General features: G+C 41.7%; 1 protein-coding gene across 1 annotated transcript in view; it reads right to left on the bottom strand.

Moving 5' to 3' along the window:
• The window catches only part of KCNJ4 (potassium inwardly rectifying channel subfamily J member 4), an 80,226-nt gene extending 56,594 nt beyond the window's left edge, over positions 1-23,632 (bottom strand). Inside the window, exon 1 of the mRNA XM_044301366.1 lies at positions 23,528-23,632. Within this exon, the coding sequence (XP_044157301.1) occupies positions 23,528-23,553 (26 nt within the window). The 5' untranslated portion in view covers positions 23,554-23,632. The remainder of the gene's footprint in view (positions 1-23,527) is intronic.
• Between the last annotated feature and the right edge of the window lie 2,090 nt (positions 23,633-25,722).

Raw genomic sequence — 25,722 nt, 5'->3', positions numbered from 1 at the left:
CTGTAACCAATCCTACTGAACCCTGTTCAACATAAATGCTGTGGAATAATTCCTCCCTATCCTTTCCCTACACCTAAATAATCTTTCCCTGAACTTGTAAATCGTTTTTTTAGCACAATGAAGTCTTTCCTAGCAGTGTCCCTAGCGCCTTCTGACGTCTTTCCCTGAACTAAGTAAACTGTAAAATGGCAGAATCCAAGATGGCTGAGGCAATTTATAGGGCTGTGACATCACAAGGCTGGCTGGCTGCATGCATGACATTATGGGTGATCCCACATTCCCAGAGTTTCTTGCTCCATGTCATCACATGTGCAGCAGACATTTTAGGAAAAAATTTGATTCGTTACCACAAAACGTGAAGAAATTTCGGATTCAGTGCAAATTTAATTTTTCCTGAAATTCGGATCGAATTTCAATTTGTCAACTTCAATTCGCTCATCTCTAATAATTTCCCCCCCAAAAAATGACAGGAACGCCTGGTTACTGAGAATGCACTGTTCCAATACAGTAATTATGAACTGGACTTTATTTATCTTCAAAGTCAATGGGGGCTGAGCTGCAACAACTCGGAAAAGTCACTTCACAGTGGACTAATCTGTCCACTTCTCGCTCTGCCCAATGTGTCATTTTTGGTGACGGTGGCTGCTGAGAACAGCTGATAGGTGGAGTTGCAAGGTGTCAGACCCCTATCAATCTGATAACCTATCTTCGGGATAGCTCATCAATATCTAGTGCTTTGTTAATCTCTTTAAAGTCTTTGTGTAAGAATTGTAGAACATAATAGCTGGGTAACAGGATTTTTATTGCACTAGGCAGAAAACACTTTCCAGACCCTGTTGTAAGCAGCATTGGTAGAAAGTTTTCTAGCAGCTAAGAGAATATTAACCCTTAGTGACCACCCATACGTGTTTTTACGGCGGTCACTAAGGGGCCTTAGGCTGGGCCGTGCAGCGGGGAGCAGGCACCCAGCTCTCACATGAGAGCCGCGACCCTGCTCAAACAGCCCGGACCAGCAGGAGTGCTGATTCGGGCTGTTTAACACTTTTCATGCTGCGGGCAATGGCGCCCGCTGCGGGCAATGGCGCCCGCTGCATGTAAAGTGCTGACAGAGGGAGCTGACTCCCTCTGTCTCTCCCACTTCAAATGCGATCGCGGGGTGCTGATGTGTGCGAAGGCCGCCTGACGTCTGATGTAGGCCCCAGACCAGCCTTCTGTAATTTCCAGCATGTTGTGCCTCTCTGGTGCAGCCTGCTGATCAATGTTAAAATAGCATTGCATTAAAATGCAATGCTCTATAGGGATAGTGCATTGCATTTTAAAAGCAATCAGAAATCTGTCTGTTATAGTCCCCTTGTGGGACAATTAAGTGGTAAAAAAATAAAACTCATTTATTCAATAAAAAAATCCCATTAAAAAATATGCTTTTTTTTCCCATTGAAAATACGCTTTTTAATGAAAAATTGCAAAAAATTAAAATAAAATGACAGAATTGCTCATTTATTCTTTGTTGCCACCGAAAAAAACATATTACCAAGCGATCAAAAAGCGCCATTTACTCCAAAATTGTATCAATAAAAAATACAAGTCATCCCGCAAAAATCAAACCCTCACACAACTCCATGGAAAGAAAAATAAAAAAGTTATGGGTTTTGGGAAGCAATGCAAAAGAAAATTTTTCTTTAAAAAAATGAGTATTTATTGTAAAAAAAAGTTGTAAAAAAAATATATATATGTATTTGGTATCACTGTAATCGTACTAACCCAGAGAATAAGGATATTATGTTATTTATACTGAAAAATGAATGCGGTAAAATTTATAACGTAAAAACGCAGTGGCAGTATTGCTGTTTTTCCCATCTCCCTCCCAGAAAGAGTTAATCGGAAAGTTATGTGTACCACTACCCTATTGGTGCCAGAGGGCCCCTGCCCCTGGTGTATTTCTATTTTCCTGTTCACTATCTAACAGCAGCACAGTGTATGATGAAGGCCTGTGAGCTGAAAACGTTCATATTGCTGCATTACTTACCTTCTTGAATTAAAAGAAATATATTTTGAGCAAAGCTAATTCTGCTGTGATTGATTCTTACCGTTAACTTGGGGTGGGAACCCTATGCACAGCATACATTCTGCAGGAATCAACAAAGTTTGTGATTTGAAGTACCCCAAAATGGTGCCATTAAAAACTACAACTTGTTCCACAAAAAACTAGCCCTCCTAAAGCTATATAGATGGAAAAATTAAAAAGTTATAGCTCTTGGAACGCGACGATAAAGAAAGGAAGAAAACCGCTTGGTCAGTAGGGCCCAAAACAGGCGGGTCGCTTAGGGGTTAATGACTTTAATATTAATTACTTCAACATCAAAGCCTCTATTCTGCAGATTCAAACGATCAGTATCCAAGCCGTCAACTTCAGTCTGTTCACATGGGGCTGATGCATACTCTATTGGAGAAGGAGGTCTGAATGTTGTCTCCATTAGTCTCCTGAAAAGATCTAGTAATTCTAGAAACCATGTTCTTCTTGGTCAGAATTTTACTATTAGAACTGCTGACACTCTCTGTTCCCTGATTTTCTTGAATACTCTGTGAAGAATGGGGACTGGAGGATGTATTACAGACCCATGCTCCAGTTGATATTATATACTGTATATCCACTGCCACTGGGTGATCTTGCTTGTAAAGAGAACAAACATTTTTAAAAAATTGAATTCTTTGTGGTGGTCTTGAGATCCACAGTAGGCATGCCCCACTTCTTCACTACAAGGTCGAAGTGCTTCTGATTCAATTTACAACCCAAATGACTCAACATGTTATTGTTGAGGATGTCAACTTTGGTATTGGAGACTCCTTTTACATGAATCACGGATATACTGCTGACATTCTGTTGTGCCCAGGCCATCAACTTCTTGTAATCTGTTATTGGCTACATTTGTTACCCCTGTTGCTCACATAGTACACTTCAGGGAGGTTGTCAGATCTTGACAAAATATTCTTCACCTGACTAGTCTCTAAAACAGAACAGTTCCTACCTTATAGCATTCAATTATCCGGTCTTTGAGGGTCTTAGAGAGTCCATCATTAATCAAAGTCCATAGATTTCACATAGGAGAGCTTAGGGAATAGGCATCTGTGGGTATCAGGATGTGTGTTCCCTCAGACTGAAAGATTTGTCTTTGGCAAGATTACTGGACTTCATTTGCCACATTAGGCTCCACTTGTTGCAAGGCCTCAAAATTATCTGAGTAGTCAGACTCTTGGGGTTCTTATCCCTATGTGGCAGTAAGTCAAGCTGTAGCTCTCTCAGCTGTGCTTTGGCCCAAGGTTTTACATCTGTTATGGAAATGAGCAGTCCTGATATATGGACACTGGTAGGAACAGATTTGTATCTTTATAACTGTACTTCTTCAACAGCTGCATTCTGAGCTATTACTTCATGGAAATAAAAAAGTAATTTTTTTTTTAACTGAAGAAAATGATGTTCTATGTAAGCCAGTTCCTAGCAGCTGCACTTTTCTTGGTAAGGTCTGTGAGGGGAACCACAATAGCTGATGAGCAAAACACTGAGGACTGGCACCAGTGTAGGAGTGGGGTTCCTTGGGCTCACAAGAGGAAATTATACTTGAGGCCCAAACACCATATCATCAATAAGATCTAATAGGTTTTGATTCAAAGAAATAGACGCTAGTGATAAGTTATTGGATCTAAAGGTAGCTCCAAATGATTTTTTTTCTCTTCGACATAGAGCCTGGGCGCACCATAAAATCCTCTCGTACTCTGGTGGGCCAGATTGGGATTAGGTATAAGAGAAAAAAAGATGTAGAGGATTAATCACAAGACTTACTTGGATCAAAGTCCAAGGAGTCTATATAATTAGGTGCAGGGCGCCAAAGGAGGTAAAAGTAGGATGAAGTAGGTCAAAGAGTAAGGTTAGGTGTTTGATAGGCAGCCGGATGTGGTCAATGGTGTGAACAAGTTCAACACATATATAAAGTCTTGAAAAGAAAAAAGAGGCTGAAAGAACCACAATGTTAGGCACCAGTCAAAGGGGAAGGAGACAATACCTATATTTATAAGGAATATATATTTTTTCAACACGTGCGGATCAGTGATAGAAAGTCGCACTAGAAATCTAGAGATATTGAGACCAGCTGAATTGTGTTCATAACAGCAAGTGAGGTAAATAGCAGAATCACACCCGGAATACTCGGATCTAGTACATAACCTAGAAGGTGCAGCCCTGAAGTTTTAATGAGCCCCTGCTCGTCACCTTAACCTTCATTACAGAGATATGGACTCTGGTGCACATGATCTGCAACTAGCTGTCCTTAAGATATACCGGGAAACACAACAGACCAGTATGCCCACATGTTTCATTGGAAAGATGATTTTTTTCCACCTGAACTAGAAATATAGACCATTATCAACCAAAGAAAAGATTTTTTAATATCACACCAGGGGTCGAATCTTGGACAGACAGACAGACCCTACTTCCAGCTTGTATTACTGAGAGAGACACATTAACATGTCAAAGGTATCCATAGCCTTTAAGATCAAAGATCAAGAATAAGAAGCGTTTTTCGAAAGAAATTGTTTATGGTCATGTACTGTACATTTAAAATGTTATGGTTGTTCAGTTTTTAAGTTCTCCAGTATGCTGGGGTTTAGATGCTTTCTCTGATAAAGTTTATGATCAATATGGCATATTTTGAATTTTCACACTGACAGGACACAATTGAAGACACTAACGACTTTTCCGAGATCTACATATTATGTAACACGGGATCCTATTTTTTGCTCTCAGAGGCTTTATCAAGAACCATCTGTGACTGTTCTACACTCAGCACAACTCAGTTGCCACGGCAACCCGCGGACTTGGTGGCGTCTAACAGGAGCTCAGGGCTGTAATTTCAACATCAGTTGCAGGCAGGAACACGGCGGGGGACCCAAATGCACCTTCTTCTATCACATCCCTCAGCTTTCTGGCCCACGCACCCCTGACTCACCCCTATCTACAAGCAATGTAAAAGGAGACGAGTGATGTCACCTCATGACATCATGATGTGAAAAGGATTATTGGGTGAGACCATGACTAGTATTTGTGCTACAAAATATAAAATTCCTATTTCCTTATTACACCTTAATCCAGACACATTTGACAAATAAGTGCCCTAGGTATACAAAAATTGTCAAATATAATACGGTCTTATAGAATATTCAGAATCTGTCCTCTTTTAGTTTGGCACCATGTTTCAAAATGTATCCTCTTTCAGACGATATGCTTTTTTGATGGATATGTGAAACATTTCTGTTAAAAAATTAGGTGCTATTGGATTAACACATTCATTTTAATTTTTACAATGGGTGTAAATTATACATTTTGGTGTCGATAGAGGCAGACAGTTCAAATATAACCCCTTTGGTTTAAAAACTTTTGCCATTGATTTTCATTATAAAAAATGCACGCCTCGATATTTACATTATGTTAGTGTAAGCAATAGTGTAACGCCCTGCACTATTACCTACACTAAAAATGGTAATGTATGCCTCAAATTTAGGACAAAAAACAGATTCCAAAATTGTATATGTTGCACCCATAGAAAACAATTGGATACTTTATACATTTCCCTATAAGTTTTATAGGGAAACAAAGTGCTACACAAGCAGTCTTATTTAAGAGTTGCATGAAATACAGTATAGCTTTAAAATATTCCTACCTCATTTACAACCAAAGTCATTGATGTCCAAATGTCCCATGCAGAATTTCAATTTCTTGAAATTCTGACACATTCTAAAAGGTGAATATTTTGCTTTAATTGTACAAACCGGATTCCAAAAAAGTTGGGACACTATACAAATCGTGAATAAAAACTGAATGCAATGATGTGGAGGTGCCAACTTCTAATATTTTATTCAGAATAGAACATAAATCATGGAACAAAAGTTTAAACTGAGAAAATGTACCATTTTAAGGGAAAAATATGTTGAATCAGAATTTCATGGTGTCAACAAATCCCCAAAAAGTTGGGACAAGGCCATTTTCACCACTGTGTGGCATCTCCCCTTCTTCTTACAACACTCAACAGACGTCTGGGGACCGAGGAGACCAGTTTCTCAAGTTTAGAAACAGGAATGCTCTCCCATTCTTGTCTAATACAGGCCTCTAACTGTTCAATTGTCTTGGGCCTTCTTTGTTGCACCTTCCTCTTTATGTTGTGCCAAATGTTCTCTATAGGTGAAAGATCTGGACTGCAGACTGGCCATTTCAGTACCCGGATCCTTCTCCTACGCAGCCATGATGTTGTGATTGATGCAGAATGTGGTCTGGCATTATCTTGTTGAAAAATGCAGGGTCTTCCCTGAAAGAGATGACGTCTGGATGGGAGCATATGTTGTTCTAGAACCTGAATATATTTTTCTGCATTGATGGTGCCTTTCCAGACATGCAAGCTGCCCATGCCACATGCACTCATGCAACCCCATACCATCAGAGATGCAGGCTTCTGAACTGAGCGTTGATAACAACTTGGGTTGTCCTTGTCCTCTTTGGTCCGGATGACATGGCGTCCCAGATTTCCAAAAATAACTTTTAATCGTGACTCGTCTGACCACAGAACAGTCTTCCATTTTTCCACACTCCATTTTAAATGATCCCTGGCCCAGTGAAAACGCCCGAGCTTGTGGATCTTGCTTAGAAATGGCTTCTTCTTTGCACTGTAGAGTTTCAGCTGGCAACGGCGGATGGCACGGTGGATTGTGTTCACTGACAATGGTTTCTGGAAGTATTCCTGAGCCCATTCTGTGATTTCCTTTACAGTAGCATTCCTGTTTGTGGTGCAGTGTCGTTTAAGGGCCTGGAGATCATGGGTATCCAGTATGGTTTTACGGCCTTGACCCTTACGCACAGAGATTGTTCCAGATTCTCTGAATCTTCGGATGATGTTATGCACAGTTGATGATGATAGATGCAAAGTCTTTGCAATTTTTCGCTGGGTAACACCTTTCTGATATTGCTCCACTATCTTTCTGCACAACATTTTGGGAATTGGTGATCCTCTACCCATCTTGGCTTCTGAGAGACACTGCCACTCTAAGAAGCTCTTTTTATACCCAATCATGTTGCCAATTGACCTAATTAGTGTTAATTGGTCTTCCAGCTTTTCGTTATGCTCAAATTTACTTTTTCCAGCCTCTTATTGCTACTTGTCCCAACTTTTTGGGGATTTGTTGACACCGTGAAAATTTGAATCAACATATTTTTCCTTTAAAATGATACATTTACTCAGATTAAACGTTTGATCTGTCATCTACGTTCTATTACAAATAAAATATTGACATTTGCCATCTCCACATCATTGCATTCAGTTTTTATTCACAATTTGTTTAGTGTCCCAACTTTTTGGGAATCCGGTTTGTATATGACACCCAAACATTTTTTTGGTTGCTGCACATATGATGTTTAACCCTTTAACAACTAATGATGGGTATATATGTCACAAAAATATCTGTCACAATTATCTCATGGGTACTTCAGATGAACCATTAAGATGCAGCATGCAAATATTGACTGCAGCAACTAAGATGATCCCTCTTCCTCAGTCAGCCCACTGGCATTCTGCTACACAATTGCAGGGTGCCAATGGGTTACCATGGCAGTCCGAAACCTAACAAAATTCTCCTGCTGTTAACCTTCTATAGGCATGGCCTAATAGGCTGCCTGTCAGTGTACAAGTGATCAAATGATTGTAAAAATACACTTAAAAGGTTTTATTTTAAACAAAGGCACTTTTTTTTATTAAAGTATTTAATTTTTTTAGTCCAGCCCCAACCTATTTTTATATCATGGAGAGGAAGGTGTTTGTGTAAACTGCTATATATTTCGGTGGTACAGTAATGATGTGGGCTCAGGGCCCAGTAGTCAGTAGAACATTGACAGGCAATAATACACAGCACGATATAAGTAGTGCATTGTATTATGTAAGCAATCAAAAGTACCACATGTTCAGGTTCCTTTGTGAGACTAATAAATATAAAAAAAGCTAAAACATGTGTTTTATAAAACTAAAAAGAAGCCCTCATGAAGCTCCATCAATGGAAGAATAAAAAAAAATCTTTAAGAATATGGTGATACAAAAACAAATGATGTTTTTGTGTTTTGTATTGTGCAAAAGTAGTAAAACATAAAAAAGCTGTATACATTTGGTATGGGTGTAGTCATATACAGACGTGGACAAAATTGTTGGTACCCTTTGGTCAATGAAAGAAAAAGTCACAATGGTCACAGAAATAACTTTAATCTGACAAAAGTAATAATAAATTAAAATTCTATAAATGTTAACCAATGAAAGTCAGACATTGTTTTTCAACCATGCTTCAACAGAATTATGTAAAAAAATAAACTCATGAAACAGGCATGGACAAAAATGATGGTACCCCTAACTTAATATTTTGTTGCGCAACCTTTTGAGGCAATCACTGCAATCAAACGCTTCCTGTAACTGTCAATGAGACATCTGCACCTCTCAGCAGGTATTTTGGCCCACTCCTCATGAGCAAACTGCTCCAGTTGTGTCCGGTTTGAAGGGTGCCTTTTCCAGACTGCATGTTTCAGCTCCTTCCAAAGATGCTCAATAGGATTGAGGTCAGGGCTCATAGAAGGCCACTTTAGAATAGTCCAATTTTTTCCTCTTAGCCATTCTTGGGTGTTTTTAGCGGTGTGTTTTGGGTCATTGTCCTGTTGCAAGACCCATGACCTGCGACTGAGACCAAGCTTTCTGACACTGGCTAGTACATTTCTCTCTAGAATTCCTTGATAGTCTTGAGATTTCATTGTACCCTGCACAGATTCAAGACACCCTGTGCCAGACGCAGCAAAGCAGCCCCAGAACATAACAGAGCCTCCTCCATGTTTCACAGTAGGGACAGTGTTCTTTTCTTGATATGCTTCATTTTTTCGTCTGTGAACATACAGCTGATGTGCCTTGGCAAAAACTTCGATTTTTGTCTCATCTGTCCACAGGACATTCTCCCAGAAGCTTTGTGGCTTGTCAACATGTAGTTTGGCATATTCCAGTCTTGCTTTTTTATGATTCGTTTTCAACAATGGTGTCCTCCTTGGTCGTCTCCCATGTAGTCCACTTTGGCTCAAACAACGACGGATGGTGCGATCTGACACTGATGTTCCTTGAGCATGAAGTTCACCTTGAATCTCTTTAGAAGTCTTTCTAGGCTCTTTTGTTACCATTCGGATTATCCGTCTCTTAGATTTGTCATCAATTTTCCTCCTGCGGCCACGTCCAGGGAGGTTGGCTACAGTCCCATGGATCTTAAACTTATGAATAATATGTGCAACTGTACTCACAGGAACATCTAGTTGCTTGGAGATGGTCTTATAGCCTTTACCTTTAACATGCTTGTCTATAATTTTCTTTCTGATCTCTTGAGACAGCTCTTTCCTTTGCTTCCTCTGGTCCATGTCGAGTGTGGTACACACCATATCACCAAACAACACAGTGATTACCTGGAGCCATATATATAGGCCCAATGGCTGATTACAAGGTTGTAGACACCTGTGATGCTAATTAGTGGACACACCTTGAATTAACATGTCCCTTTGGTCACATTATGTTCTGTGTTTTCTAGGGGTACCATCATTTTTGTCCATGCCTGTTTCATGAGTTTATTTTTTTACATAATTCTGTTGAAGCATGGTTGAAAAACAATGTCTGACTTTCATTGGTTAACATTTATAGAATTTTAATTTATTATTACTTTTGTCAGATTAAAGTTATTTCTGTGACCATTGTGACTTTTTCTTTCATTGACCAAAGGGTACCAACAATTTTGTCCACGTCTGTAGAACTGCAAACTAAAGTCAATGTGTCATTTATGAAAATAATACAACCAGACAGCATTTAATTTGTTTTCGAAATAGAGCTTAAACCAGAGTAGAGTGGAAATAGTCCACTACGTTCCACAGTCTACAATCACAAATAAAATGCATGCCAAGGCTGCAACACATGGGAATAAAGAAAAGCAGTTCAACCAGAAATTTAGATGGTCAGCAATACTGTATATTTTCCTTGCTCTTCGGATCAAATCTAATAAAGAGGTTAAGGCAGGCTTCCGGCTCGCCTTAAAGAGACCAGCTATGTATGGAGAATTATGGGAAGTGCTCCATGGTATGGAGACTTACAGTATTGGCAATGCTCCATTGGAAAAGAATATGCAAAGAGGTATCTCCCAAGGTAAGAGAACCAAGAGAACTATCTCGCTAGTGTAGAATATACAGGTTTTTTTTTAACTCTAGCCCTAATTTACTACATAGCAGGATTGCTAATTTGTTTTGCATTCCATTTCCCAAAAATGTTTAAAGGCTAAACAATAAATTACATGTAGAAAATCATGGATTTAATTTTTTTTTTTTTAAACTGCAGGCCACTGAAGAAGCTTTGGAAGCTTCAAAACTCATCTGGCATTTTGTGACCGTTACAGTCATGTTATCTGTGCATATGTTTGACTACCATTCAAACCTTAGGGAGTCATTTATCAAGCTAAAATCCGCCTAAATTAGGCATAGTTCAGACGCAACTAATGCACTAACTGTTGCGCGCAATCTGTGACTTTTCCCGGCTCGCGGCAGGTCTAAAAAAGTGGACATGGCGTTGGCTGGGAAAGGGACCATTTTCAGGTGTAGAAGAAAGTGTAAATGGAAGAACAGCTAGCAAGCTGTCTTACATTTAGCAGTGGTGGAGGATCCGCTGGTGACTCTTCATAACTTTGGTGGATCCACTGCCAGCTATAGGGGAAAACGCTGTGTGCAACAAAATATTGTCACCAGCCATTAAAAAGTCACAACAGTAAGTCTAAGGCAAGTTGTGCAAAATAAAACATTTATGTAACTTGCGGGAGACGTGTTGTGAGACCATTATGAAGCTACAATTTGAAGAATAAAAAACGGTTAAATTGCAGATAGGTCGCTGTCTAGTGGCATGTGACTTGTACTGCAGTCTAGGGTGGTCAAACCCCCTTTAAAGTGTAACTGTAATTACTAAGAATAAGCTGCCATGTGGGTGTACACGAGGAATAACTATTTCTGGCCATTATATGACTTGTATCTGGCATTTTTAGCAGTTTTCTCAGCTGGCGGGCAGAGAGTAGGTGATATCATGTCTCCCTATACACAGGTCATGGATAAACATCGGATTATGCTCCCTACCTCTGTAGCACACTCTCATAATCATCAGCAGTAATAGAGGACATTATACAGTAGAACTAAGCAGTTTAGACGTGAATCCAGCAGTTAATTAGGCAATAAATCACTTACAAACCAGCAGCAGTCTCTCTGTCAGTATCTCTCTGCCTGCCTCCAGCCCCCTCCCTTTTCCTCCTCCCCTCCCCTCCCCTATCCTTCTGTGAGCAGAATGTAGGTCTTTGCAGTGAATTGACCTAGTAAAGTCGGGGGTGTGGGAGAAGAGACTTGGCGGAAAAAAGTAAGCATAAGTAAGATATATTACAAGTATATATATATATATATATCCAGGGGCAGACTGAAAACTTAAAGTGGCCCTGGAAAGAAAAGAAGGGTCTTAGGAGATGAGATACGGCCACAGCTGTTGAATTTAGGAGGGCATGTGTGGTCACTGGCTGGGTACATGAGAGCTCATTATGTACCCGGACAGTGGCAGAGAGGGCACCTTGGGCGGCCCCTTGAGCATCGGCCCACCGGGAAATTTCCCTGTGAATTCTATGGCCAATTGTCCCCTGTATATAACTATATCAATATATATACAGTGGGGAAAATAAGTAATTGATACACTGGCGATTTTGCAAGTTTTCCCACCTACAAAGAATGGAGAGGTCTGTAATTTGCATCACTTCAACTGTGGGAGACAGAATCTAAAAATAAAATCCCCAAAATCACATTGTATGATTTGTAAATAATTTATTAGCATTTTATTGCATGAAATAAGTAGTTGATCACCTACCAACCAGCAAGAATTCTGGCTCTCACAGACCTGTTAGTTTTTCTTTAAGAAGCCCCCCTACTCTGCACTCATTACCTGTATTAATTGCACCTGTTTGAACATGTTACCTGTATAAAAGACATCTGTCCACACACTCAATCAATCACACTCCAACCTCTCCACCATAGCCAAGACCAAAGAGCTGTTTAAGGACACCAGGGACAAAATTGTAGACAAGGCTAGAATGGGCTAATAGGTAAGCAGCTTGGCGAGAAGGCAACAACTGTTGGCGCAATTATTAGAAAATGGAAGAAACACAAGATGACTGTTGCTCTTTCTGGGGGCTCCAAGCAAGATCTCGCCTCGTGGGTTAAGGATGATACTGAGAAAGGTCAGGAATCAGCCCAGAACTACATGGGAGGACCTGGTCAAAGACCTGAAGAGAGCTGGGACTACAATCTCAAAGATTACCATTAGTAACACACTACATTATCATGGATTAAAATCCTGCAGGGCACGCAGGTCCCCCGTGCTCATGCCAGCACATGTCCAGGCCCGTTTGAAGTTCGCCAATGGCCATCTGGATGATCCATAGGAGGCATGGGAGAAAGTCAACTACACTCACTGTTTTTTGGAGGAAGAAGAAGGATGAGTACAACCCCAAGAACACCGTCCTAACTGAAGCCTGGGGTTGGAATCATCATTGGGGTTGCTTTTCTGCAAAAGGGCCAGGACGACTGCAGCGTATTGAAGGGAGGATGGATGGGACCATGTATTGCAAGAGTTTGGCCAACAACCTTCATCCCTCAGTAAGAGCATTGAAGATGGGTCGTGGCTGGGTCTTCCAGCATGACAATGACCCGAAACACACAGCCAGGGCAACTAAGGAGTGGCTCCGTAAGAAGCATTTCAAGGTCCTGGAGTGGCCTAGCCAGTCTCCAGACCTGAATCCAGTTGAAAATCTTTGAAGGGAACTGAAACTCAATGTAGCCCATTGACAGACCCGAAACCTGAAAGATCCAGAGAAGATCTGTATGGAGGAGTGGGCCAAAATCCCTGCTGCAGTGTGTGCAAGTTTTTATATTCACTTGCACTATTCATTTATGACAGAAAAAAGAAATGAAACGGTTACTCTTTATGGCCTTCAGCACATGACTATATCAACTGTACCATACAGCACTGTCACGTTTTGTGTGGCACTTTGTTTTCTCTGTATGTTTCCATATGCTGATATGCTGTGAAAGGAATGCGGGTGACACAAATGAAGCTCACTCTGAGATACCATTTATTCTGAGCTTTTCTTTACAGGAAAACTCATTTTCAAGCTGTTTTACCCTTGATATATCCATTTTAGGTATGAAAAACAGTTTTCATATGTCACTGTAAAATGATTTCTCTTGGGTGTATATAAGGATAAAACTTATCTGGAAAAAATTAAGATTTTTTTCATATGGCAATACATGACTATATAAACCAAACCTCCATGTGAAAATACAGGGGCACATTTACAAAGGGACTTGCCCCCTTTTTAACTGCACATGCGGTTTTATGCCGTGTCCATTAGTTGGGTGTGATGGGGGGCTCTCCCAGCCCCGGAAAATTTACGCCTAGAACCAGTTTTTATGTGAGGCACAAGTACTGCCACAGATGCGCCCAATTTCTGACGAGGCGAACACCTCATCATAAATTGGACAAATCTAACAGCAGTGTAAGGTGGAAACTAAGACTGATGTAAAAAGGTGGTCTTAGTAAATGAGCCCCACAGTTTCCCTGGGAGTACAGAAAACACCAAAGGATACCAATAGCACCATTTTACAGATAAAAATACCTGCCTTGTGCTGTGCTTTTGTGGGCATTTTTAGTGGTGTTTTTATTGCTTTTTCACAAATAATGCTTTTGCACATGTAGTTTTCTATGGATTTTTTTTTTAAGCCATGCGTTTTTTTACTGATGTCACCTACTTTGTATATCAATAGTAAAAAAAAAAGCCATGTTTAAGAAATCACTCTATTTAAAAACTTTATAAAAAACACAACACACCTTGTGACATTTGCATTTTTTGAAGCAGACCCCAAAAAAAAAAAAAACTAATGCACACCTATTGAACAAAAATGTTAGAAAGTAAGGCAAAAACACATACTGAGGGCATGCTTCAATAAAAAAAACTCCATTGGCCCAAAAAAAAACAACACTTAGTGAAGAGAAACACCACTGATATTTCTCATAAACTTTCAGTAAGTATAAAAACACAGCAAAAATGGCAGGAAAAATACAACAAAAAAGCACAAAAAATGCCCCAGAAGACTAGAGGAGAAATATATGCCAGTTTTCAGCCGTAAAAAAGTTGCAAATGTTTGGTGCAAGTCCCCTTTTGTGTCAAAATGTACTACTTTTTGCAATTTTTCAACACTTTTGCCTCTTCTGAAAAGCAGGTGGAAAAGCGGGCTAATTGGTTTCTCTCCAAATTTATCACTGCAACTTTTTTTTAAAGTTGCTAAAAATTGTAAAATCCCTGCACTAAGGGGAGTAAAGTAACAAAACCGGGGTAGCATTTTTTGCGTTAGTTTTAATGATGCACCAAATTTATCAAACAATGTGCGCCATTTCAGAAATGTGGCACAACTTTTGTGAATGGAAACTCAAAGCAAAGCTGAGTTCATAAAATCCCCTCATGATACATTATCACCTATGTGTGAAACCACCCTGAGGCTGCCTTCACAGTCAGTGTATGGTCAGTGATTTCCATCAGTGATTGTAAGTAGTGTTGAGCGAATTTGTGGTTTAAGTTTGGCGTCTAAAGTTCGGGTTCGGGTTATCGTAGAATCGCGTTATGGATTCCGCTACCACGGACCGTAACGCAATTTAGAATCAATAACGTGATTCTTCGATAGCCGGAACCCGAACTTTAGACGCCGAACTTAAAACAAAAGTTCGCTCAACACAAATTGTGAGCCAAAAACAGGACCCTACACAGATATAGGCCTCTTTCACACAGTGAGTATTCGGTCAGTATTTTTGCATCAGTATTTGTAAGCCAAAAAAAGAAGTGGGTCCAAAATACAGATGAGGCACAAATATTTCTATTATACATTTTCTCTGAAGGTTCCACTGTTGGTTTTGGTTTACAAATACTGAGCAAATACTGATGCAAAAACTGACCAAATAATGATCATGTGAAACAGGCCATAGGAGGTCATTTATCATGTGCGCCTGTTTTGCAGAGTGCAATTAGACTGGAGTAGTGGATTAACGTGTCAGTATTTAACATAGTGGGGCACATTTATCATGCTTTCCTGTTTTGTCCATGAAGTTAGACAGGCGTATTTAATTCAACGTTAAAATTCCAGTACGTTGTAACGAGGATTCGCCGCTGCAGGTTCCAAAGATGAAGTGGGCACAAATCACAGTTCAGTCAATGTGTTTTTTGGAACCGCGCATTCCCTATCCAAATCGTGGAAAAACTCTTTAAGCTCAAATCATCCATTTTAAGGCCCCTTGCAGACCAGCGTGTCCAGATTAGGTATGCAATTGCAGTCAGTTTTGACTGCGATTGCGTTCCGATGTTTAGTTTTTAACGTGCGGGTGCAATGCGCGTGATAAAAAACTGACTGTGGTACCCAGACCCGAACCTGGACTTCTTCACTGAAGTTCGGGTTTGGGTTAGGTGTTTTGTATATTTTATTATTTTCCCTTATAACATGGTTAATACAGAATGCTTACTAAAATGTAGATTGAGGTGTTAAAAAAATAAATAAAAATTAACTTACCTGTTCCAATTGATTGCGCAGCCGGCATCCGGCTTCTTCTTTCAGGACCTGCAAAAAGACCTTTGGTGACGTAATCGCGCTCACCACGTGGTGAGCACGGTGACGTTAGCGCAGGTCCTGCTGAATGAAGATCCTTTTCCAGCCAGGTCCTGAAAGAAGAAGAAGACGACCCCGGCTGTGCGAGCAAGTGGATGATGTGAGTAAAACAATTTTTATTTTTTTAACCCCACAGACTTAGGCCTCATGCACACGACCGTTGTGTGCATGCGTGGCCGTTGTGCCGTTTTCAGGTTTTTTTCGCGGACCCATTGACTTTCAATGGGTCTGTGGAAAAATCGGAAAATGCTCCGTTTTGCAGCCGAGACCGTGATCCGTGTATTCTGTCCGTCCAAAAAATATGACCTGACCTATTTTTTTGACGGACAACGGTTCACGGACCCATTCAAGTCAATGGGTCCGTGAAAGAACACGGATGCACACAAGATTGGCATCCGTGTCCGTGATCCGTGGCCGTAGGTTACTTTCATACAGACGGATCAAAAGATCCGTCTGCATAAAAGCTTTTTCAGATCTAAGTTTTCACTTCGTGAAAACTCATATCCGACAGTATATTCTAACACAGAGGCGTTCCCATGGTGATGGGGACGCTTCTAGTTAGAATACACTACAAACTGTGTACAAGACTGCCCCCTGCTGCCTGGCAGCATCCGATCTCTTACGGGGGCCGTGATCAGCACAATTAACCCCTTCAGGTGCGGCACCTGAAGGGGTTAATTGTACTATCATATCCCCCTGTAAGAGATCAGGGCTGCCAGGCAGCAGGGGGCAGACCCCTCCCCCCTCCCCAGTTTGAATATCATTGGTGGCCAGTGCGGCCCCCCCTCCCTCCCTGTATTGTAATAATTTGTTGGTGGCACAGTGTGCGCCCCCCATTGCCCCCCCCCCCTTCCTCCCTGTATTGTAATAGAGCGTCCTGGTTGCCATGGTTACTGATCGGAGCCCCAGCGATTAAACTGGGACTCCAATCGGAACTCCGCTGCCACCAATGATGGGGGGGGAGATGGGAGGCTGCACACTGGACACCACCAATGTTGTTAATGCTATAGAGGGAGGGGGGGCGATGGGGGGCGCACACTGTGCCACCAACGAATAATTATTACAATACAGGGAGGAAGGGGGGGCGATGGGGGGCGCACACTGTGCCACCAACGAATAATTATTACAATACAGGGAGGAAGGGGGGGGAGGCCGGGGGGGGGGGGGGCGCACACTGTGCCACCAACAAATTATTACAATACAGGGAGGGAGGGGGGTCTGCAATTATATTCAAACTGGGGGGCGGGGTGGGTCTGCCCCCTGCTGCCTGGCAGCCCTGATCTCTTACAGATATGATAGTACAATTAACCCCTTCAGGTGCGGCACCTGAGGGGTTAATTGTGCTGATCACGGCCCCCTGTAAGAGATCGGGTGCTGCCAGGCAGCAGGGGGCAGTCATGTACACAGTTTGTAGTATATTCTAACTAGAAGCGTCCCCATCACCATGGGAACGCCTCTGTGTTAGAATATACTGTCGGAAATGAGTTTTCACGATGTAACTCATATCCGACAGTATATTCTAACATAGAGGCGTTCCCATGGTGATGGGGACGCTTCAAGTTAAAATATACGATCGGATTGGAGAAAACTCCGATCAGATGGTATAAAAGGGACTCCAGACTTTACATTGAAAGTCAATGGGGACGGATCAGTTTGAAATGGCACCATATTGTGTCAACGCCAAACGGATCCGTCCCCATTGACTTGGATTGTAATTTTGGACGGATCCGTTTGGCTCCGCACGGCCAGGCGGACACCTAAACGACTTTTTTTTCATGTCCGTGGATCCTCCAAAAATCAAGGAAGACCCACGGACAAAAAAACGGTCACGGATCATGGACCTACGGACCCCGTTTTTGCGGACTGTGAAAAAATACTGTCGTGTGCATGAGGCCTTAGCATTCTGAATTAAAGACTGCTATTATTTTCCATTTTAACCATGTTATATTGGAAAATAATAAAGTAAGGGCTGTTTCACATGAGCGAGTCCATTGCGGGAATCACGTTCCGTGTGTGAGTGTGATCCTCTACTCTGGACTTGCCGGAGCGCACGGCATTATCATGATTTATAATGCTATGTGTCTCTGCTTGACCTTATTTCTACAGAATCATACCGACAGCTTTATGTCAGTATCATTCTGTGGAAAAAAGGCCATGCAGAGACACACAGCATTATAAATCATGATAATGCCGTGCGCTCCGGCAAGTCCAGAGCAGAGGATCACACTCACACACGGAGCGTGATTCCGCAATGGACTCGCTCGTGTGAAACAGCCCTAAATGGGGTCCCGGGTAACTCATCCCTCGTCTCTTAGCAACCATGCATGAAAATCGCATTGCATCCGCACTTGCTTGCGGATGCCTGCGATTTTCACGCATCACCATTCATTTCTATGGGGCCTGCGTTGTATGAAAAACGCAGAATACAGAACATGCTGCAATTTTCACGCAATATACAAGTGATGCGTGAAAATCACCGCTCATCTGAACAGCCCCATTGAAGTGAATGGGTCCGGATTCAGTGCGGGTGCAATACGTTCACCTCACGCATTGCACCCGCACAGAATTCTTGCCCATGTGAAAGGGGCCTAATACATATGTCAGGTCCCACAAGTATTCCTTTCCACTAGGTGTTCCTGTGGGATATCAGAAAGCGCACTGATAGTGAAGCACTGTAACTCAATACTATCAACACTCGTATGATTATACTCACGAGCGCAGATGATCATGTAGGCACATCAAACTAATCCAAACACCTTGTTTTTCTTTCTTCCTCTACTTTCTTGTATGGAATATTTAAATCGCTCCAATAGTGAAGCACTGTTTTTAATACTAATATAAAACAAATTAATTATACTCGCAAACATGTAAAATACAGGCAACAAGTTAAAATCATTCTAGCGATCCTGCCCAACCCGAGTTTCGCTCCAAGCTATATCAGGATCCTGATCAGTCTTAAAAATGCCTGATCAGTCATAAAAATGCATAGAAATGCCGGATCCGTATTTCCGGTGTTATCTGGTAAAACGGATCCGGCATTTATTTTTTTCACCTTTTCGGATCGGGCAATACGGTATTTTGAATGCCGGATCCGGCACTATTACATTCCTATGGGAAAAAAAATAAGTGTTCAGTTTTTTTGGCCAGAGATAAAACCGTAGCATGCTGAAGACATCCTTCCTGATGCATCTTGAACAGCGGCATCGAAAGAAAGAAAGGAGAGGAAGGAAAGAAAAACTAGGTGTTTGGATTAGGCTACTTTCACACTAGAGGCAGGACGGATCCGACAGGCTGTTCACCCTGTTGGATTCGTCCTGCCGCTATTTTGCCATGCTGCTGGACCGTCACTCCATACCCATTGACTATAATAGGGACGGGGACTGGGGGCGGAGCTCCGGTGCAGCACGGCAGTTCGCTGTGAGAGGCCGCCGGACTATCGGACATGCAGTACTTTTAGTCCGGCGGCCTTTCACCGTGCTGCACCGGAGCTCCGCCCCCGTCCCCATTGACTAGTCCGGTGGTCCGGCAGCACGGCGAAATAGCGGCAGGACGGATCCGACAGGGTGAACAGCCTGTCGGATCAGTCCTGCCGCTAGTGTGAAAGTAGCCTTAGTTTGATGTGCCTGCGTGATCATCTGCGCTCGTGAGTATAATCATACGAGTGTTGTTAGTATTGAGTTACAGTGCTTCACTATCAGTGCGCTTTCTGATATCCCACAGGAACACCTAGTGGAAAGGAATACTTGTGGGACCTGACGATTTTGCCTATATGAATAAGGCTACATGCATACGAACGTTGTTTGTTTCCGTGTCCGTTCCATTTTTTTTGCGGATAGGATGCGAACCCATTAATTTGAATGGGTCCGAAAAAAACGTGCTGTCCGCATCAGTATGTCCGTTCCGTTGCTCCGCAAAAATACTAGTGCATGTGCAAAAAACACTTATGGTCGTGTGCATGTAGCCTTAAAGTGGATGATTTGAGCTTAAAGAGTTTTTTCCCCGATTTGGAAAGGGAATGCGCGGTTCCATAAAAACGCAAAAGCGTATTTAATTTGTCTCTCTTTGATTTGCCGAGTGTTTATTAAATGACATACAGCGGTTGATTAATTTTTTAGTCTGACCTCTGGTGGTTGTTTCAGTACAAAAGGTTGATATCCACTTACACTGGTCTAACTTATTTGCACGTAAAAAAGTTGCATCTTTGTGAAGAAAAGTCGTATGTCTCATAGAAACCTAGAATGTGTCGGCAGATAAGAACCATTTGGCCCATCTAGTCTGCCCAATATACTGAATACTATGAATAGCCCTTGGCCCTATCTTATATGAAGGATGGCCTTATGCCTATCCCATGCATGCTTAAACTCCTTCACTGTATTTGCAGTTACCACTTCTGCAGGAAGGCTATTCCATGCATCCACTACTCTCTCAGTAAAGTAATACTTCCTGATATTACTTTTAAACCTTTGCCCCTTTTTTGCCCCATAGTTTTTAAACCTTTAAAACTATGTCCTCTTGTAGCAGTTTTTCTTCTTTTAAATATTCTCTCCTCTTTTACCTTGTTGATTCCCTTTATGTATTTAAAAGTTTCTATCATATCCCCTCTGTCTCGTCTTTCTTCCAAGCTATACATGTTAAGGTCCTTTAATCTTCCCTGGTAAGTTTTATCCTGCAATCCATGTACTAGTTTAGTAGCTCTTCTCTGAACTCTCTCCAAAGTATCAATATCCTTCTGGAGATATGGTCTCCAGTACTGAGCACAATACTCCAAATGAGGTCTCACTAGTGCTCTGTAGAGCGGCATGAGCACCTCCCTCTTTCTACTGGTAATGCCTCTCCCTATACACCCAAGCATTCTGCTAGCATTTCCTGCTGCTCTATGACATTGTCTGCCTACCTTTAAGTCTTCTGAAATAATGACCCCTAAATCCCTTTCCTCAGATACTGAGGTTAGGATTGTATCACTGATTGTATATTCTGCTCTTGGGCTTTTATGTCCCAGGTGCATTATCTTGCACTTATCAACATAAAATTTTAGTTGCCAGATTTTTGACTATTCCTCTAGTTTTCCTAAATCCTTTTCCATTTGGTGTATCCCTCCAGGAACATCAACCCTGTTACAAATCTTTGTGTCATCAGCAAAAAGACACACCTTACCATCGAGGCCTTCTGCAATTTCACTGATAAAGATATTAAACAATATGGGTCCCAGAACAGATCCCTGAGGTACCCCATTGGTAACAAGACCTTGGTCTGAATATACTCCATTGACTACAACACTCTGTCTGTCCCTCAGCCACTGCCTAATCCATTCAACAATATGGGAGTCCAAACTCAAAGACTGCAATTTTTTTTATAAGCCTTCTATGTGGGACAGTATCAAAAGCCTTACTAAAGTCTAGATAAGCAATGTCTACTGCACCTCCTCCATCTATTATTTTAGTCACCCAATCAAAAAAATCTATAAGATTAGTTTGACATGATCTCCCTGAAGTAAACCCATGCTGTTTTTCATCTTTCAATCCATGGGATTTTAGATGTTCCACAATCCTCTCCTTAAGTATGGTTTCCATTAATTTCCCCACTATTGATGTCAGGCTTACTGGCCTATAGTTGCCCGATTCCTCCATACTACATTTCTTGTGAATGGGCACAACATTTGCAAATTTCCAATCTTCTGGGACGACTCCTGTTACCAGTGATTGGTTAAATAAATCTGTTAATCGTTTTGCTAGTACATCGCTAAGCTTTTTTAATAGCTTTGGGTGTATCCCATCAGGCCCCTGCGACTTATTTGTGTTAATTTTAGACAGAAATTTTAGAAGAAGTGTGAGTTTTAATGCAAAAAAAAGTCACACTTAAAGAAAAGTACACCAGCCATAGAGTGAAGTACAAATTAGACAGTTTTTGCGACAAATTCAGGTATAAAAATAAGTCAGAAAACAGTCACAAAATCAAAAGTCAAAAAATAAAATAAGCACAAATGGGTAGGGTACAATTAGACTACTGGTTGGTTGGCATACAAAATAGGTGCAAAGTCACATATTAAAGGGAGTCTGTCACCACCATATGGCCATATACAGTGCTTACATTGCCCTATAGCACACCTATACATGAATGTAATGGTGCCTTTGTTATTTTCTTTAGACTTGCAGAAGTTTAATTCATATGCAAATGAGCACAAGCAAGTCCCCAGGGGCGGCGTTCAGTGTGTTGGAGCTCAGGCTGCTCTGCCTTTTTTCATTGTTTCCCTGCCCCTGCCTCTGCTTAAGCCCGTCCTGCTATTCCCTTGCGTCATCCTTCAGTACGGCCGAGATCCCACGCCTGTGCACTGCCTCGCCGGCATCACTTTACCTACTGCGGATGTGTCGGCAAACTGCACATTGCCGCTGGTTTCACGCCGTTCGACGGCGCATGCACAGTAGTTAAACCGATGCCGTGCCAACAATGGGCATCGCAGTGTGCATACCCCGGCCCGGCAAGGCAGTGCGCAGGCACGGGATCTCGGCCGGTCCGAAGGATGTCGCAAGGGGATAGGAGGACGGGCATAGGCAGAGGCTGGGACGGGGAAACAATGAAAAAAGTCAGAGCAGCCTGACCTCCAACACAGTGAACGCCGCCCCTGGGCGCTTTTGAGTGCTCATTTGCATATGAATTAAACTTTGTTTTTCCAGCTTCTGCAAGTGTAAAGAAAATACCAAAGGTACCATTACATTCATGTATAGGTGTTCTATAGGGCAATGTAAGTGCTGTATATGGCCATATGGTGGTGACAGACTCTGTTTAAATAAAAAGTCACAGCCATATAGATGTTTTATGTTTGTGAAAAGGTGCACCAGATGATGTGAGAATTTAATAAAAATTGTCGCACAGCCCCCCACACCACAGACGAACAGAATTATGCCACCCATGGAATGGAGTAGAAAGAAGAATGATTTTACGGTAAATTCATACCTAAAGAATGCAAACATACATAAACTGGGAGAAAAAAACTGCCCGTCCACAAAATTAACCTACACCATGAAACAAGTCTAAAAAGACTCCAAACCAGGGCAGCGTGATTAGTAAATGTACCTCAAACAATAAAAGGGCACATTTAAAAAGCCCCTGCGCTGGCAGTGGATCGCCAAAGTTATGTAGAGGTGCCCACCCCCTTCCCCGCCCACGCCATGCCTCCATTTTTAATCTGCCGTGTGCGGGGAAGAACTTGAAGATTCTGCAGCAACATGGTATCTGACAGAATCACCACAAAAGTGGCGTATATATGTTCGTAACTGAACCCCTAAGTCTGTCCAAACAAAGAAAAACTCCCTCACTGCCAAGTGTCAAGAGTGGTGTAAAAATGCCACGAGCAACTAAATTTTGTCACAAGGGAGTTAAAAAGTCACAAGGTTTTTTTTTTTTTTTTATGCTGAACTGTCTTCAGTAAATAACCCCCTAGGTGTGAAGGAAGACTAAGTGAGACATTTTAAAAGCATTGAAATGTTCTTTCAAGCATGTGGGTCATTAGATCCATAGCCCGCCCTTCTAACTCATTTGGCCCCTGCTTCAAGGATATGGTGACGTCACCATCTCAGGGGGCAAGCACACTTAAAAATAATTGAAATTTGGCGATCTAGCTTATTTTACTAGGAATCATGTATACAGGTTGTGATGAGGAGCAGGTTGCACAGGTTGGGAATGTGGATTTTATAGCTGTGATCTTACCTGCTGCGGACTGTATCCATTGTCATGTCAATTGCTATGTTCCAGGAGACAGATCTAGAAATCTGCTTGTAGACTAGAATTCTCCTTAGCTCAGGCCCTCTTGGGTGACCATCCAATGCCCACTTAAGTGCATCACTGCAGCTGAGATACTTGGGCACAGTCTTAAAGAAGTGGTATATCTACCATATCTGAGTGGTTGGCAAATTAAATGAAATGTTCTCGATGGTGTGGAGACAGTAGTGTGAAGTCTTCTTCTGTTCAGTATTCCAGAGATCTGCTTATCTATTCCATACAATCCCGATTTGATGAACTTTTGAAGAAAGCTTTAGATATGAGAGACGACGTCCTATAATTGGCATCATAACCTCTGGAGCACTATAATTAATACGTAAGTTCTCTTGATGGTGTGAGAAGTGGGACGTTCACAGCACTTTTTCACCACAGTAAACTGTGTTCTTTGTGATTCTGGATCCCAGTATTGACACTGATGATCTCTGCTAACATGAGAAGATGGCACATTAACCTGGCAGCACAGTCTCCGACCGCCTTCCCCGGTTGACAAACCACGTTTTCACTGTTGGGAAAAGAAAAAAGAAAAATAGCAACAGATAAAAGAAGTAGCAAGCCAAATCCTTCTGAAAACCATCTGCTGTAATATGCACAGTGGAGAACGCGGGTTATTTTTATCTGTTTCTTCATCTTTCAGTTGCATAATAATTCTTGATAGACATTACTGCATATGGATATGGATTTTCAAAGAGTAAGAGGGAATCAGGAAGTTTAGTTGAATGTGAAGATATATATATATATATATACCCCGTTCAACTATGTATTGCTGGAACCACTAACTAGCATTGATCATCTGATTACAATGGAACCTATTAAAGGCCTCTTTCACGCGAGCGTATTTGCAATCCGTATATGGTCCAGATTTTATGTCCAGGAATCCGCTGCTAATGTAAATGAATGGAGCTATTCACATGGGCGTGTAATTTCCATCAGTATTTGAAATCCACAGCATGTCCAAATTTTGTGCAGATTTGTCTCCAAATACGCACATTACAGTCTGTGCAGTGCATATATAATGAAGGGAGGAAGAAATACGCATGTAAATCCTGATGAACCCCTGAAGCAATACTGATGACAATACAGATGGCATATCATCAGGAATCCTGAGCCAGAATACTGACGGATTCCAATGCTCTCGTCTGAAAGCGGCCAAAGGGTCACTGTGCTTTCAGAAAACCTTTGCTATTTTATAGCAGGGATCAGCAACCTCCGGCACTCCAGCTGTTCAGAAACTACAACTCCCAGAATGCTTACTTCACTTCTATGGGAGTTAGAAGAGAAGCCGAGCTTGTTTGCATGCTGGGAGTTGTAGTTTCACAGCAGCTGGAGTGCCAAAGGTTGCTGATCCCTGTGTTATAGGTACATATTAAAAGTTTAGATCAGTGGGGGGGGGGGGGGGGGGGGGGAGTCTAAGTATTTAGTGTTAGGTTCCTGTCCTATAGAGATCACTTTGACGCCGGCGGACAGGCACAAATAATTTTGTACAAAAATGTATTTGCCAAAAATCTATCTATTAAATGAGCTTAGCATTAACATCAGAATAGTTTCTATAATTAAGGCATTATTCTAATTTATTTGTGTTTACAGAGTGCTGTTGCATAGTTTTTTTTTTGTCTTTATGCTTTCAGCCATGGCAACGTGCACTTGCGCATTGGGATGTGCTGACTGACCCCCTTTTTCTTTGCAGTTTGCATTAGAAAGTTGAAAATTATGGCCTGCACCATAATTCGAGACTTTTGAGCTTCTTGACACTTTTCTAAAGTGGCAAGGAAAGGTGTGGGAGGAGGCGGAGCCTACCATGAACCGCTAGATTTACTATACTTACAACTGGTATAACTTATACCAGAAACTAGTGTAGGTTATATTTCACCTCTACACCAGCCTCTGGCTAGCACAGATTTGAGTTTCCTGAGTTGAGTACCAGAGATGTGTCTAGTTTATTAACAGGCATCTCTCCAGCGTACAGGGAACCATGACTAGCGTATGGGAACTCCAGTCTTGATAAATCTCCCGCACTGAGTATAATGAGATTTTCTTATATTAGAAATAAAATGAACGTCTATGCTTAAATATGACTTCGACTGTTTGAGAAGGCACAGGGGCCTTCTCAAACAACCCAACGGTGG

This window comes from Bufo gargarizans, chromosome 7, assembly GCF_014858855.1.
Source record: "Bufo gargarizans isolate SCDJY-AF-19 chromosome 7, ASM1485885v1, whole genome shotgun sequence".
Lineage (NCBI taxonomy): Eukaryota > Metazoa > Chordata > Amphibia > Anura > Bufonidae > Bufo > Bufo gargarizans.
The sequence above is the reverse complement of the archived record's forward strand: the minus strand, read 5'-3'. Positions and strand labels throughout refer to the sequence as shown.